Source organism: Xenopus laevis, chromosome 2S (assembly GCF_017654675.1).
Source record: "Xenopus laevis strain J_2021 chromosome 2S, Xenopus_laevis_v10.1, whole genome shotgun sequence".
NCBI classification, from domain to species: Eukaryota; Metazoa; Chordata; class Amphibia; order Anura; family Pipidae; genus Xenopus; species Xenopus laevis.
In genome coordinates this window covers 36,999,276-37,014,526 of record NC_054374.1, presented here as the reverse complement: position 1 = coordinate 37,014,526, position 15,251 = coordinate 36,999,276, and the positions used below count along the sequence as shown (strand labels likewise).

Sequence of the window (15,251 nt, the reverse complement as noted above, 5' to 3'; positions counted from 1 at the left end):
CTGAAAATTTATTCTACCCCTTTAAGACTTAAACCCCTGTAATACTGAATCTTTTTTTTCTTTTGCTCATGGACCAAACAGCTGTTTAGCCAAAGAAAGCTAAAAGTGAAGTGGGGCTTTGATCACTTCAGACCTTCCAGCAATTCTGATAGATGTACAAACCGGCTCATACAAATCTGTACGGAACAGAACGGAAGTGGAAATCTAAAGTTGTTGCAGCTCTCGTTCTCGTTTACTTTCTGTTCTACTTACTGTAATTAAAAAATGCCTGGATGAACTTAATAACATATGATTCATCTGACAAGCACTAATTGCTCTGTATCAGGCCAAGAGAAGATGAATACTGTCAAAAACCACAAGTCAGACAAACTGATTCTGCCTAAGTCTGACACCATGTTCCCATGTTCAAACCAGTTTTTACTGGAGCTTTTCCAGCGCCAAAAGAAAATCCTTGCCTTTATTTTATTCTCCGTCAAGCTTTGTTATTTTAAATGATGTTCCTTTGATGAGAAAGGAATTATTCATTTAATACAGCCAATACTTATTTACTGAACATTTTATATGTGGTTTCAGGATATGTTTTGCTTTTCAGCCTGCCTTGCTCCTTGGGGTTGAAGACTTATTGCACATTAATCATGTTTTATATTAATAGACGAAGCAATACTCAAGTACGCACAAAGTCCCTCTCTCCTCTAGACAAAAATTATTTGCTGTGCAAATATGAGAACACTATGGGCAATGGGTTATTATCTTTTGCGAAAGTTAAGAAAAAAATTATAGAAGTGTTTGACTATCCACAAATATGCACATATACATGCAGTTGCATTGTTTGAATTTAAGATGGAGCAGCGTCCGTATTCGCAATGCCATGTACAAAGCACCACCATTAACTTTTATTCAGCAATTACCCCTCTTATGTCAAATATATTCAAATGTATTTTATAAAGAATGGGGGTGGGTGATGTAGTTAATACTAGGGATGCACCAAATCCACTATTTGGGATTCGGCCGAATCCCCAAAACCTTGGTGAAAGTTTCGAATACCAAACAGAATCCTAATTTGCCTGTGCAAATTAGGGGAAGGAAAGGAAAAAGTGGGTAAAAAATTATCTTTTGTGATGAAAAGTCACGTGATAGAGGGCACATCTTTATACAGTAGATAACAGCTGTGCAGAATGCAATCATTTTAGTTCTTATGCAGGAAGATAAACAATGGAAAAATGTCACATGAATGTTGGAGAACTATAGAATGAAAACATCTCCTTTCATTTAATAGGGGCTTGAGCACCTGATACAAATTTTAAAGATACAAAAATATACATGTTTTACTGGTCCTTAAACAGAAATCACCATGAAGTGACTCTTAACATTGCTGCAGTTTTTAATAGAAGATCTAAAAACACCATTTTTACATATATGGTTGGCAATGTCCTCTCAATGAATAATATTTAAGGAGTTTGTGCCTTTTCTTTGAGGCTTTGACCTGATTACTTATCCAAACATATTTGAGTTTTAACATTTTTAGAGAGAAAGTAGTTTTACAATTATGTAACATCATCAGGTATTTGCATATAAAGGAAAGGTAAAGAACGAGAAAAGAACAAAGATAGATTTGGTCCTTTCTTGGTACAGCGAAAGGGCAGAATGAAGAAAAAAATATAAATTCAATTAAAAGTAACTTTTGACAGACAGGGACTTTTCCGCTGGCTTGATCTTGTCTTTTCATGCCGAGCCATCTGGTGCAATCTCCATTACTAACAGTTTATGATATCTCCTTTTTTATGTGCAAATTATTATGTAGAACATTACAAAGATTTACAGTGACGGTTAACCCTTTACCTCCCGAATGAAGTTTGACAGTCTTATTTCCTACTACTGTCATTTATGTTACGGTCACTTTAATAAGAAGAAAATTATCCCAGCAGAATATTTTTTGGAATCTGGATTAATGCTAGAACAACTGAAGCCAACGCTCATAAGTGGAGAACATACAGATTCCAGGTAGAAATACATCAATTTGCCAACGCCATGAGACAGATCAGCTGTACCTTCAGACTACCTTTCTAGCCCATACTTTGAACTAATGTATTAAATACGCCTCCTCTGTCCTTTTGTGTTGATGAATATAATGAACTTGTGAAAGGAGTTAAAGGTGCTTTTGGAGACTGTTCAAGCAGATGTAAACTCCTGGCCTGGGCTCTCGGCGCCATATTTTACAGTAGCTGCAACAGGGTGTGGGGCTTGAAGCATCTTGGATTAATTTAGAACTGGTGAAAATAGAATACAGCTGTTCTCACAGCAGGTTTTGATGGATTTTTGAGGCAGCTTTCACTAGCAACAAATTTTGGAGTTATCAATGAGAACACAAGCTGACTGAATATTAAAGTGAAAAGTATTTAAACATATACTATATGTATTCTTTAGCCTGCTGTTTTGTAAAAGGCTAAGCAATCCATTTTCAGCCTTGTCATAAACAGGCCATACACTGTGGGGCCCATTTACTATCAATCGAATTGCAATCAGTGGGAGCTGCACTGATCTTATTGAACTGCTTTTAATTAATTCAGACTTTTAGAGGTTTTCAGATTTTTTTTCACTAGGAATTGTCAGAAACACATTTTTGCAGGTTTTGAAGTCGTTAGAGCATTGTTCAGTGCTTTTTTTTGATGGTTAAAGCGATACTGTAATGGGAAAACATGTTTTTTTCAAAACACATTAGTTAATAGTGCTGCTCCAGCAGAATTCTGCACTGAAATCCATTTTTCAAAAGAGAAAACAGATTTTTTTATATTCAATTTTGAAATCTGACATGGGGCAAGACATATTGTCTGTTTCCCTTTCCCAGCTGCCCCCAGTCACGCGACTTGTTCTCTGATAAACTTTAGTCACTCTTTACTGTTGTACTGCAAGTTGGCATGACATCACCCCCCCAGTAGCCTAATAAAAGAACAATGGAAAGGTAACTAGATAACAACCAGATTTTTTTTAATAACCCCAACCCCACTATTTTTTTATGATAACACTTTATAAGGCTTGGTTTTTATCCTTAACATTTTTCTGCTCCCTTCAATAAGGATCAATACTTTGGGTATCTTGTCTCTAATCTTGCCATACCCTCTTCAATAGAAGTTAACACACAGCACTGCATAGATCATAGAGTAAACATACATTTTACAGTGTCAGCAGTCAGAACTGCGGATGCTGTTGAATTTGCATTCTTTGACAGTTGGTTTAACTAAATTTGTTAAAGGACAAGTATAGCAAAAAATATATGTTGTAACGTATACAATTTACTCTGTACTCTGCATGAGCATGGAAATTACATCTTGTTGAACCAATGAAGGTACATGTGAAGGTTTAGGTTACATGTAAGAACTGATCTAACCACGAATCCTAAAAACATAACCTAAATATGCAAACATTTTAAGTTATGTAAAAGGTAATAAGGTCTATCTGCAAATTAAAAACAATTAGTGTTAAATGCAGGTTATCAAACTGGCTTCTTAAAATTGAAAAAGGTGTGACTCTTATTTGTAAGTCTACTTTCAGTTGTTTCATCAGTGACTCATGGGTGTCATTCAAATGAAATGGAGTATAGTTCTAGCTGCATAGATTAATTAAAGCATATTGGCTTTGGCAAATGCATACAAATCAAGGAACCATGCATGTGTTTTTAGGACCCAGAGGGCAGGCTACACCCATTTCCTTAATTAAATGGTTTTTGTAGCAAGAGTTGTCTTTTCAGTTGCTCTATAAACATATGTGAATGGATTGGTGTTGATTTACTACTTAGTGTGCTATTTCGTATATTACTCACATTCTTGTTATTTTAGTAGTTTTATATATTCGCAGTTTTAAGTCTTTTGACTCTACAGTACCCTAGAGTTACCTGATTATGCAGTATATAGGGTAACTTATGCTCTTACCTTAAAGGAGAAGGAATGTCATTTACACTTAGGGGTGTCAAAAGCTAGGCACCCCCAAGTGATTGTATTTACTTACCTGACACCCCGGGGCCGGTGTTCCTATCAGCAGAAACCTGCACCGGCCTGGGGGTCTTCCAGCGAGCACCATGGAGCTATCATCTTCTTTATTTCTTCTCTTTTAAAATTTCCCATGACTGACGCATACACATTAGAACAAAATAACCGGCTTTTTTGTTAAAGTTTTGCTTTTCGCGCTACGGCACATATATACCCGCGTTAAGTAAGAAGAAGCCGATCGCTCTGTGGTGCTTGCTGGAAGAACCCCGGGCTAGTACACGTTTCTGCTAATAGGAGCACCAACCGGGGTGTTGGGTAAGGATGCCACCTATTCGGCCCATGGAATACGAGCAGGGGGTGGGGCCATAACGCGGTGGGGGCGGGACTGTGCAGCGGCTGGGCGGGCCGTGATGTCAGGGACGGAACTATGACACGGCGATTGCTGATTGACATGTCTCGTCAATTATAGGAAATCCTGCCCAGTTTTCCTAGTTTGGAAAACCAGGCAGGTAGTTTGACTCGGCAGCCCTTCAAAAAACCGTGCTGTCCGGGTCAAAACCGGGCAGATGGCAACCCTAATTTGGGGGTGCCTAACTTTTGGCATCCCCAAGTATAACAACACTTTCCTTCTCCTTTAAATAGAAAATTGATGTAAATTGCTCAAAGGACCAATCAGATCAAGTTTTAAAACTTTGCATAACTTCAGTTTTTGGGCTTAGATCCATTTAAATGCTGTACTATGACATATCAGTGTCGTGGGGGAAAGCGGCAGGGCCTGGGCCAGAGTGGAGCTGTTTTTTTCTCCAGGGCTAAATAAATGATGGATCCACCTCTTGAATGACATGCATGTTTTACATAGTGTTTATTTGCCAACAAGTTCAAATCAGAGTGCTGCTATGTCCCCCAATAATTGTAAAATTAAAATTTAAAAACATCCTGCATAGAGCCTAGTTTTGCACAGCCTATTCAAGTACAAATTGAAGTCCATATTGCTTAATTGAATCATCAACTTTTTGTGTGACTGTTTTTAATTAATCACAATCACTGCCACCCCTGCATCTAGGTTTATGCTTACCTTCTCATAGAAGTCAATTATATTTGTACGGCAGGATCGATTGCTAATAAAACAATGCTGGCACGTACTTAGTGTTTTGATTTGAAATGTATTCCAATACCTTATGACTTAATATTCCTTCCAGAGGTTTCCTTCCACAGTCTAGCAGGCCAGTGGATAAGAATGGATTCTTTGTTTGAGTAATGACACCACATTAGCAAATCACCAATCTCTCGGTGCTATGCCAAACATGAGAGAATCCCACAAGATTAAATAAAATGCTCTGGCAACCATAGTGCTAAAACCCTTTAGCACCCTTGTATGAATACTTTCAAGTACTTTGACTATTACATTTGGTCCATTATAAAGGAGGCCTTCATTAACTTGTTTCTTATTGTCTATAAAATACTGTTTATATACCTCAAAATTTAAATAATTTGCCCTGCTTAGCAATACCCTTTTTATTTTACATTTTTACAAGCTTGATAGTCTCATGGCTAACTGTTCTTTAAACTCTTTGCCAGCCAAACACGTACAGTGTACGTGCTGGCAGGCAAGGGCTCATTCTGCCAAAAACACACATTGTACGTTCCTCTGCAGTTGAGCCCTTCTCTCTACATCATTATGTGCTTTTTAGCATAGGTGTACAAAGGTGTCTTTTTCGCTTGTTGAATTCGAGTGTGTACTTTTCAAAACTACATGGTTTTCTGGCGGTCTTTGTGCAAATTTTTTCTGCAGCATTTTAACGCGATTTTCAAAAAATGTCATAAAAACCACTATGTTTAGGAAGGATTTGTAGTGTAGATCTGGTGTAGAAAGTCATTTTTACCCTTGTTGGATTCGTCAGCATGTGTACATTCCAAATGTATATAGTTTTTTGGGGGGGTCTTTGTATAGTTAGGGTGTCTTTTGGCACATAATACTCAGTCAGTGGGCTCAGATTAAAAATGTTGAGATAAATGTGGCCAATTGCAATCATTTTAGGCAATTTTCAGAAATTGCTGCCTTTAGCATAGCTTTGCTGATTTAAGCGTAGCTTTGCAATTAGGTAGTTTGCAGTAGAAAGACATAATTACCCATTTTGGATTTATCAGAATGTGTACTTTACAAAAATATATGGTGTTTGGTTGTCTTTGTACTGTTATGGGGTCTTGCCCCACATTATACGCAGACAGGGGGCTTTGTTCACTGAAGGCAAATTGTCAGCCAAGAAAATTCATATGCACTGTTTTCATTTGGGGTCCGCACATGCCGCCTACTTTGGTATATCTGTGCATATTGGGCATCAAGCTGTTCCGTAGACCCGTGGGATTCATATTTAGGGTATTTCCAATTGTATGTAAGAAATTGGGTGAGATAAATTGGGCAAATTGTAATATTTTTTTATGTGATTTTCAGAGATGTAAAAAACCAATGCCTTTAGCATAGCTTTGCAGTTGGGTAGTTTGGAGTAGAAAGACATAATTACCCATTTTGGATTCAACAGAATGCGTACTTTCCAAAAAGATATGGTTTTCAGGGGTCACCATAATCTTTTGTAGCTTTTATCCCACATAAAACTGGCAGTGTTTATAAATTAGAGTAAATGTAAGCCATCAAATAAGTATGCACAAGGTAGTTTTTGGGGTCTTTACATGCTATAATCTTTGATAAACCTATGTACATTGGATATCAGCGGACCCCAGGCTTTCATGTGTAGGGTGTTTTATCTTGGTACCCAATAGTATGTGGGAGATAGGATGCTGCCAGGTTGAAGTTTTGAGGTTATTTTCATAAATGTCCCCAAAATCGCCAAATTTAAGAAAAGTTTTCCAGCTCGGTGGTTTGGGGTAGAAAGACATGCCTTCCCAATTTGGATTCAGGGGAATGCCTACTTTCCGAAAATATATGTATAGTTTTCTGGTGTAAACGTACTTTTTTCCATATTTGCCACTCAAAAAATGCTGTAACTGTGGTGATTTTGCAGTACCTGAAATGACAGAACTGATAGCTTGTAGGGGGGCATCTTTATTTTGGGGCTCCTATATTGCCATGTACTTAGGTAAAACCAATACACATTGGGCATCCAACTGTTCAGTGGACTCCTTGTTTTCATTTTCGTGTGTTTTACATTGGTAACTAATGATGTGTGGGGGATAAGATGGTAAAAAATTTAAGTTTTGAGGTGATTTTCGGAAATATCACCACAATTGCCAAATTTAGGAAAGCTTTGTGACTTGGTACTTTGGAAGAGAAAGACCTACATACCCAATTTGAATTCTAGGGACTGTGTACTTTCCAAAAATATATGGTTTTCTGGGGTGAATGTACTTTTTTGTAGCTTTGTCCCTCATAAAATGATGTAAATGTGTTGATTTTGCAGTGGACTCAAGGGGGCCCATTTACTTAGTTTGAGTGAAGGAATAGAATAAAAAAAACTTAGAATTTCGAATGTTTTTTTTGGCTACTTCGACTTCGAATCGAATGATTCGCACTTAAAATCGTTCGACTATTCGACCATTCGATAGTCGAAGTACTGTCTCTTTAAAAAAAAACTTTGACCCCCTACTTCGCCACCTAAAACCTACCGAAGTGCAATGTTAGCCTATGGGGAAGGTCCCTATAGGCTTTCTAATGTTTTTTTGGTCGAAGAAAAATCGTTCGATCGATAGATTAAAATCCTTCGATATTCGAAGTCGAAGGATTTACATTCGGCAGTCGAATATCAAGGGTTAATTAACTCGATATTCGATCCTATGTAAATCTGCCCCCTGGTGTCCATATTTAGGATGTTTTACCTTGGTAGCTAATTATATGTGGTAGATATGATGCTGTAGACTGGAAGCTTTGAGGTAATTTTTTCTGAATATTCACAAATCTTTATAAAAAAATGTATAACTTAGGGAAAGAATTGCAACTTGGTAGTTTGTAGTACATAGATATATTTACCCATATTGGATTCACCAGAATCTGTTCTTTCTAATAATGCATAGTTTTCTAGGGTAAACCTACTGTTAGTGAAATGTTTGGCCTTGAAATCAGAAGTATTCAGTTTTGTGGAGCGGTGCTTTGGAACTTTGGCAGTGCAGAAAGTGAGTGAGAAAGCTCCATAAAACTATATATTTGGTATTGTCGCATTCAGGAGACATAGAACTTTCCAAATCTGCTGTGTCCTTGTACATAAAACAGTTTCTAATTTTGTATTATTGGAAACATGATTTTTTCCCTGTTTTTAGACACTTAGAAGCCTATTATTTTTACAGAAGTGGAATTACACCATAATTCTAGCATATTTTGAAATCTTAGGTTGTCTCGAAAAAAACAATATATCGTTTTTTCTGGGTAAACTAAAATACCCTCCCAGGAAAGGCCCCTAAAGTTAAAGAGCGCAATATGTTAAAAAATGGTCTGGCAAGTAAAGTACCAAATCGGCTGGCAGTGAAAGGGTTAACCATGTATTGTTTGTTTTCAAGGGGAGTACTATATAGAGAGGTTTAGCATTTTGAAGACGTTTTGGGTTTGTGTATTAAGGGTCTTTCTCACAGTTGTCTCTTTAAAATAATCACAAAAGAGATTTTGTTCTATTTACTCCTTAGCTTATCCACATAAGTGCTGAAGGTTAATTCATCATTATTTCAGAAAGCATTTTTTGAGTTGTATCTTGGACATAGGGCAGCCATCAAAGATGATGGGGACCCATGCTAAGTCATAGCCGTCCCACCCACCCAAGGGGCCTGAGTTATTAGCCAGTTAAGTAGAATGGAGCAAAGTATTTTTTGCTATAGCTGCCCATTCATCATACATTACTTTCAGTTGTGTCCTTTCGTGTAAAGAGCAAGCCATCTTTTGGCATCTTGTTTTAAGGGTAGTACACAGCAGGAAATTATTTTAATAGTTCAAAGGTACCAAAAAATGGAGCCCGGTTTCCTAGTTGGGTGGAAACTGCACCTATATTTTATATTCGCTAGGTTCTGCAAAAGGTTCTGTTTTCTCATAGGGATATGTTAGTTCAGGAATGCCCATACATTATTACTGCAAGGTCTACTTTTAGTGATGTCCCATTATGATCTACATCCATAAAGGCATTTTTAGCATTCTATTCCGTGGAAAATATTACTTAAATATTGAGAAAAAGTATACTGCTATATTTTAACAAGTAACAATTTCTTATGTAACCTTAGTGTAATAAATATCTGAATGTAAAGAACGAAACAGGAGGGTGATGTAGACAAGCTGTTTGCTGATAGTGTCTTGAGATCTACTGATCACTGGCTAAAGGTCTACTGGTAGATCCCAATCTACCTTTTGGGCACCCCTGCGTTCGTTCTACATACATAATTCAATTGGAACACACACTGTTTAATTGGAACAAACACTCAGGGTAAAACTCTTTGAAGGAATTGTTCAGTGTAAAAATAAAAACTGGGTAAATAAGTTGTGCAAAATAAGAAATGTTTCTAATATAGTTAGGCAAAAATGTAATGAATAAAGGCTGGAGTGACTGGATGTGTAACATAATAGCCAGAACACCACTTCCTGCTTTTCAGCTCTCTTGGTTTCCACTGACTGGTTACCCTGGTTACCAGGCAGTAACCAATCAGAGACTTGAAGGGGGGGCCACATGGTTCATATCTGTTGCTTTTGAATCTGAGCTGCATGCTGAGGATCAATTGCAGAGAGCTGAAAAGCAGGAAGTAGTGTTCTGGCTATTATGTTACACATCCAGTCACTCCAGCCTTCATACATTACATTTTTGCCTAACTATATTAGAAACATTTTTTATTTTGCACAGCCTATCGATTTACCCAGTTTTTATTTTCATACTGAACTGTTCCTTTAAGATGAAATTGTTGAATGACAGGTGTTAGCAAGCTGTTAGCAAGCTAAGGCTATATAAAATATGACAGGACCCTTCACTTTCTCTTGATTCTCTCTCTCTGAGCCCAGTGATCTATGCAGTATTGAAGAGTGTTTTTATGACTGTCGAGATTTACTGTTTATAGCAAAAAAATGTCATTTCCTGTGCATATCAAACACGTTGACAGTATGAGAATGTCCATCTTATAACTGTAATTTCCATTAATGGGGTGGATCACCTTCATGTTAACTTTTAGTATATCATAGAATGGCCAATTTTAAGCAACATTTCAATTTGTCTTTATATTGTCTTTATGTATTTATTTTTGATAGCTGTTGAATTATTTGTCTTCTCCTTCTGACTGTTTCCAGCTTTCAAATGGGGGTCACTGACCCCCATCTAAAAAACAAATGCTCTGTAAAGTTACAAATGTATTGTTATTGCTAGTTTTTATTACTCACCTTTCTATTCAGTCCCTCCCCTATTCATATGCCAGTTAAAAATGGTGCATAGTTGCTAGATTACTTTGGACCCTAGCAACCAGATTGCTGGAATTGCAAACTAGAGAACTGCTGAATAAAGAGCTCAATAACTCAAAAACCACAAATAATAAAAAATGAAAACCAATCGCAGACTGTCTATCAATCTCTACATCATACTAAAAGGTGAACAAGCCCTTTAAATGACGTACAAAACTGTTGAGTTCAGGGAATGGTTGTGTTACAATTTTAATCTGCAAAGAAAGGTAGGATATAGAAGACTCCGTTGGAATAGCAGTGGGCTTGCTCCTGGTTTTGCTTCCATTTGTGTCTTTGTTAAAAAACAAAATGAACAAAAAAAAAAGTGGAAATGAGGAGCATATTGGTTGTTACATTTTATCCGGCAACAAGTCATTGTAGCAAATTTTCCATTTGAGACCCATACTCTAAACTCTGAAGTGCAGCTCCGAGCATTAAATAGGAGTTTTAACCTAATGTGGAAGAATGCCTATGTGCTTTTTTGGGTACTGTTGGAATATTATAGCAGGGTAGCTGTAATGATGCTTTCTGTTTCTTTTACCCTAAAGTGAACCATGAAGAGCTTAAGGTGGCCATAGACGCACAGATAATATCATACGAAACAAATTTTCGTACGATATTCGGTGCGTGTATGGTGGGAAAAGAGCCGACTGATATTGGCAGAAGACTTGAATATTGGTTGGCTCCTCAATCAGGCTGGATGGAAAATTTTGATTGGATGCCTTTGAAGGGACCCAAACATCGTCCATTGTTAGTGCTGAATCATCTGTATATCTGACGATTCAGCTCTACACTTGTGTATTGAAACAAAACAATCTTTCTTTCGTAATTATTTGTTACGTTTATTGCCACCTTTACAGGAACTCACAAACTCCGAAAGCCTATACACACTACCTTTTAATGAGTGCATTTGCATAACCATTGTTTTTCTATTAGAATATTTCGGCTTCCATTGATATGCAATTCATTTGCAAATTGTAAGGTGCAAAATTTAACTTTTGTTTGAATATGTGTCTGTTGGGTATACATATGCAGGTTGCACCAAAAAAAAAAAACTATAGATGAAATCTCTAACATTAAGGGTCAGGGCACACACTCAGATTCGGGAGATTAGTCGCCCGTGACAAATCTCCTCTTCTTCAGGGCGACTAATGTCCCTGAACTGCCTCCCGCCGGCTGGATGGCACTCGGAACAATTCGTTTTCCAAAATTGCCTCACGCGGAAACTTCGGGCGACTTCGGAAAACAAAGCGCTCCTAGTGTCATTCCGCTGGAGATTTACATTTTAGCCGGTGGGAGGCAGTTCGGGGAGATTAGTTGCCCCGAAGAAGAGGAGATTTGTTAGCGGGCGAATAATCCCCTGAATCTGAGCGTGTGCCCTGACCCTAAAGGCAATTCTGCTGTCTCCTTCAACATTTTAACTGCAGGCATATGATTGCATTTGAAGTGCCCAACTTACACAATATGAAACAACTAAAGGCAGAAAAACCAGGTGTCAAAGGCCTGATGAAATATTGCACATGTTTTGAAATTAATGCAGATGCATTTTTCTGTAATGTCTCACCATGCAGTGTTAAAGGCATACATCATTTCTCCCACAGGATAACTAAGAGCAATAAAGATTAGGGTTATACAGTATATTTTTGCATTATCATAAATATACAGCCAGTGTATATTTTCCTGAAGGAACCTGAAACTATCCTTCCTTTTCTTTGCTAAGCAATGTCAGATCAGTTAATGGCAAGCCTGCCTGCTGACTAAATATGCCTTTTGTATTGTATCAAAACTTCTTACTGTTGAACAGAAATCCTGGTGATCTCTGTCGAGTTGGCAGTAATTGGAGCTTAACAGGATGTCCGTTAAGACAGTAAGCAAAGTCTCAACTATTGTCAATAGTCTGTGTTCAGGTCTGTGTCTTCAGATCCTCCCACAACAGGCAGAGGAAGGAGTTGAAAAGTGTAAGGAAAACAAACACATCACAGTTCTGACCGAACTGCCTTTGCCCAAAACTGCAAATTAAATCCCTTAAAGGAAAACTATAACCCTCAAACAATGTAGGTCTCTCTCTCTTTCTCTCTCTCTATGGTTAGGCCATAGCTGCCCAATCAATGGACTTTGTACAATCAGAAATCAGGAGACTGCAATTGAAGCTGGAAATTCTGGATGGCAGATAACCTGCGCTGTTAAAATGTGTGGTCACCCTAGACGAGGCTCAAATGTATGGAGCTCTTTCAAATTGTAGTTCACTTAACCTGGTCATAAGTACTACTAGATACAAAAACCTACTGAACCAATTCAAACAATACAAACTTGTCATACTGCTCCCCTTTCATTGTACAGAGATGAATAAAATGTAGATGCTAACCAGTATTCTAACATTATAGCTAGTATGTTTGAAGGCTACTAGACTGCTCAAATGGCACCTGCCTATGAAAAGAACTCTAGATTTATTAAATGGTAAACATAATGAGGTTTTGCAACCGAAGAACATAATAATTGAATAAACTTTACAACTGGATTATCTGATTGAAGAAGCAGTGCCTAAAGACCCTTCCTCCACACTTTCTTCTAGTTCAATATATGCGTATGTGTGTCACGATTTAGAAATACCGCTTAAAGGAAAACTATACCCCCAAAATGAATACTTAAGCAACAGATAGTTTATATCAAATTGAATGACATATTAAAGAATCTTACCAAACTGGAATATATATTTACATAAATATTGCCCTTTTACATCTCTTGCCTTGAACCACCATTTTGTGACTCTATCTGTGCTGCCTCAGAGATCACCTGACCAGAAATACTACAACACTAACTGTAACAGGAAGAAGTGAGGAAGCAAAAGGCAGAACTCTGTCTGTTAATTGGCTCATGTGACCTTACATGTGGTTTGTATGTGAGTACAGTGAATCGTACGATCTCAGGGGGCGGCCCTTATTTTTTAAAATGGCAATTTTCTATTTATGATTACCCAATGGCACATACTACTAAAAAAGTATATTATTATGATAATGGTTCATTTACATGAAGCAGGGTTTTACACATGAGCTCAGTATCTTTTAATAGAGACCTACATTTTTTTCGGGGGTATAGTTTTCCTTTAAGGCGCACTGACAAAAAATGGCAGCCATCATGCTGCAATCATAAATATCTTAGATTTGTATTGTGGGTAAGGATGTTGCTAAGCACCATGGCCTTACTACATGCATTAATAATGCACCCTTTTTGTATTATAGGTCTTCAGGCTAATTATTATTATTATTCTTTAATTATATACCGCTAACATATTCAGGAATTTTGTTGTTTGTCGTCACCAAAATGTTTGTATTTATTTATTAGCAGCAAATTAGCTGCTCAGAAGAAATGTATGCAACCTTTGGCAAATGATGATGATCAAATCACACTCCTCAATACAGGGACTCGCATTCCCTCGTTTTTATCTAACCCATCTGCAGTCTTACACAGAAGTCCCCTAATTGTAATGGTCCAACTGAAGTAGCAAATGTGGAAAATAATGCTGAATTTTGTATTAGAAAACCATAGCAATTTGGTTTAAAATATTGTGACATGTAGCAGCCCCCTAGTAAACAAGTCCCCCAATAAGCTAAAAAGAAAATCATTCGCCACACCTTGTGTCACTGACCTCGCTCATGCTTTCTTTCTTTGACAGAGAGAACTTGACACAACAGCAACAGTATTGGCAAACAGACAAGATGAAAGTGAACAATCCAGAAAAAACCTTATTGATCAAAGTCGGGAATTCAAGAAAAACACTCCAGAGGTAAGCTAGTGTTTGACAATAAATTCAAAACATTCATTTTATTTATAGATTGACCTGTTCTGTAGACACATGCATTTGCAATATTAGCAAAATTGATTGTTTCAAAGGGAATTAATTCTACACTTTATCTTCATATATCCACTGCCATGCTATATATTGTATGTCTTATTTAACTGGTTAAGAAACACTGTATAAAATATTTATACTGTTTTGGGCCTGGATGACTCATTATTCAAGTGTTAGTGTTTTCATAATGCCATTGGTATGCCCTATTTTCTGAATATGACGCTTGTTTTTTTTATGGCTTAGCTCACTATGGAGACTTGCATGAGTCAGGTTCCTTGCACATGTAAAAGCAGTAAGCAGCCAGCCTTAAGATGGCCATAGACGTAACAATTACGATCTTTCTTGGAAAAGATCTTTCCCAGAAAGATCGTTTGTTTCAGTACACACGTGTAGAGTTGACACGTCAGATATACAGTTAGAAACAATAGAATTCTACCTGTATCTGAGAATTCAGCACTAGCAATGGCCGATGTTTGGGTGCCTTTAAAGGTGCCCGATCAAAATTTTCCATCCAACCCGATCGACGAGCCGACCAATATCCAAGTCTTTTGCCGATATCGGTCTACTCTTTTCCCACCATACACGCACTGAATATTGTACGAAAGTTTGTTTCGTACGATATTATCTGTGCGTCTATGGCCACCTTTAGAGTGCTCCTTAGTGAGTTGGGCCTAGGAGTACATGTGACTGTACCACAGAATATCAACCATTTTTGACCATTTTGATCACCCCAAAGACATGGTCCTGGGATGATATCCTAGTGGTTAAAAAAAAAAAAAAGACCATTATTTCTTGGTGTTGGTAATTCCCAGTAACAAAAAGTGCTGTAAATAGCACAGGGGTACGCAATATACAGTATGTTGAAACTCTATCTTTTAAATACCCAGGCATGATCTGGGAGCATTATTGCTGCACAAAGTTATATATTGAAAGTTCCAGATGCAATGAGCCTTTAAACCTGTTTTTATTTGCCTGACAATTTGAAACAGACGTCAATTGGGGGTGCCAA

At 37.5% G+C, this 15,251-nt stretch overlaps 1 protein-coding gene across 3 annotated transcripts in view; it reads left to right on the top strand.

Annotated features, from left to right (window-relative positions):
* Window positions 1-15,251, top strand: part of cux1.S (cut like homeobox 1 S homeolog) — a 249,974-nt gene that overhangs the window by 17,982 nt on the left and 216,741 nt on the right. For all 3 annotated transcript variants that reach the window (XM_018249101.2, XM_018249099.2, XM_018249098.2), the window contains exon 2: window positions 14,066-14,176. In XM_018249101.2, the coding sequence (XP_018104590.1) occupies window positions 14,066-14,176 (111 nt within the window). The remainder of the gene's footprint in view (window positions 1-14,065; window positions 14,177-15,251) is intronic.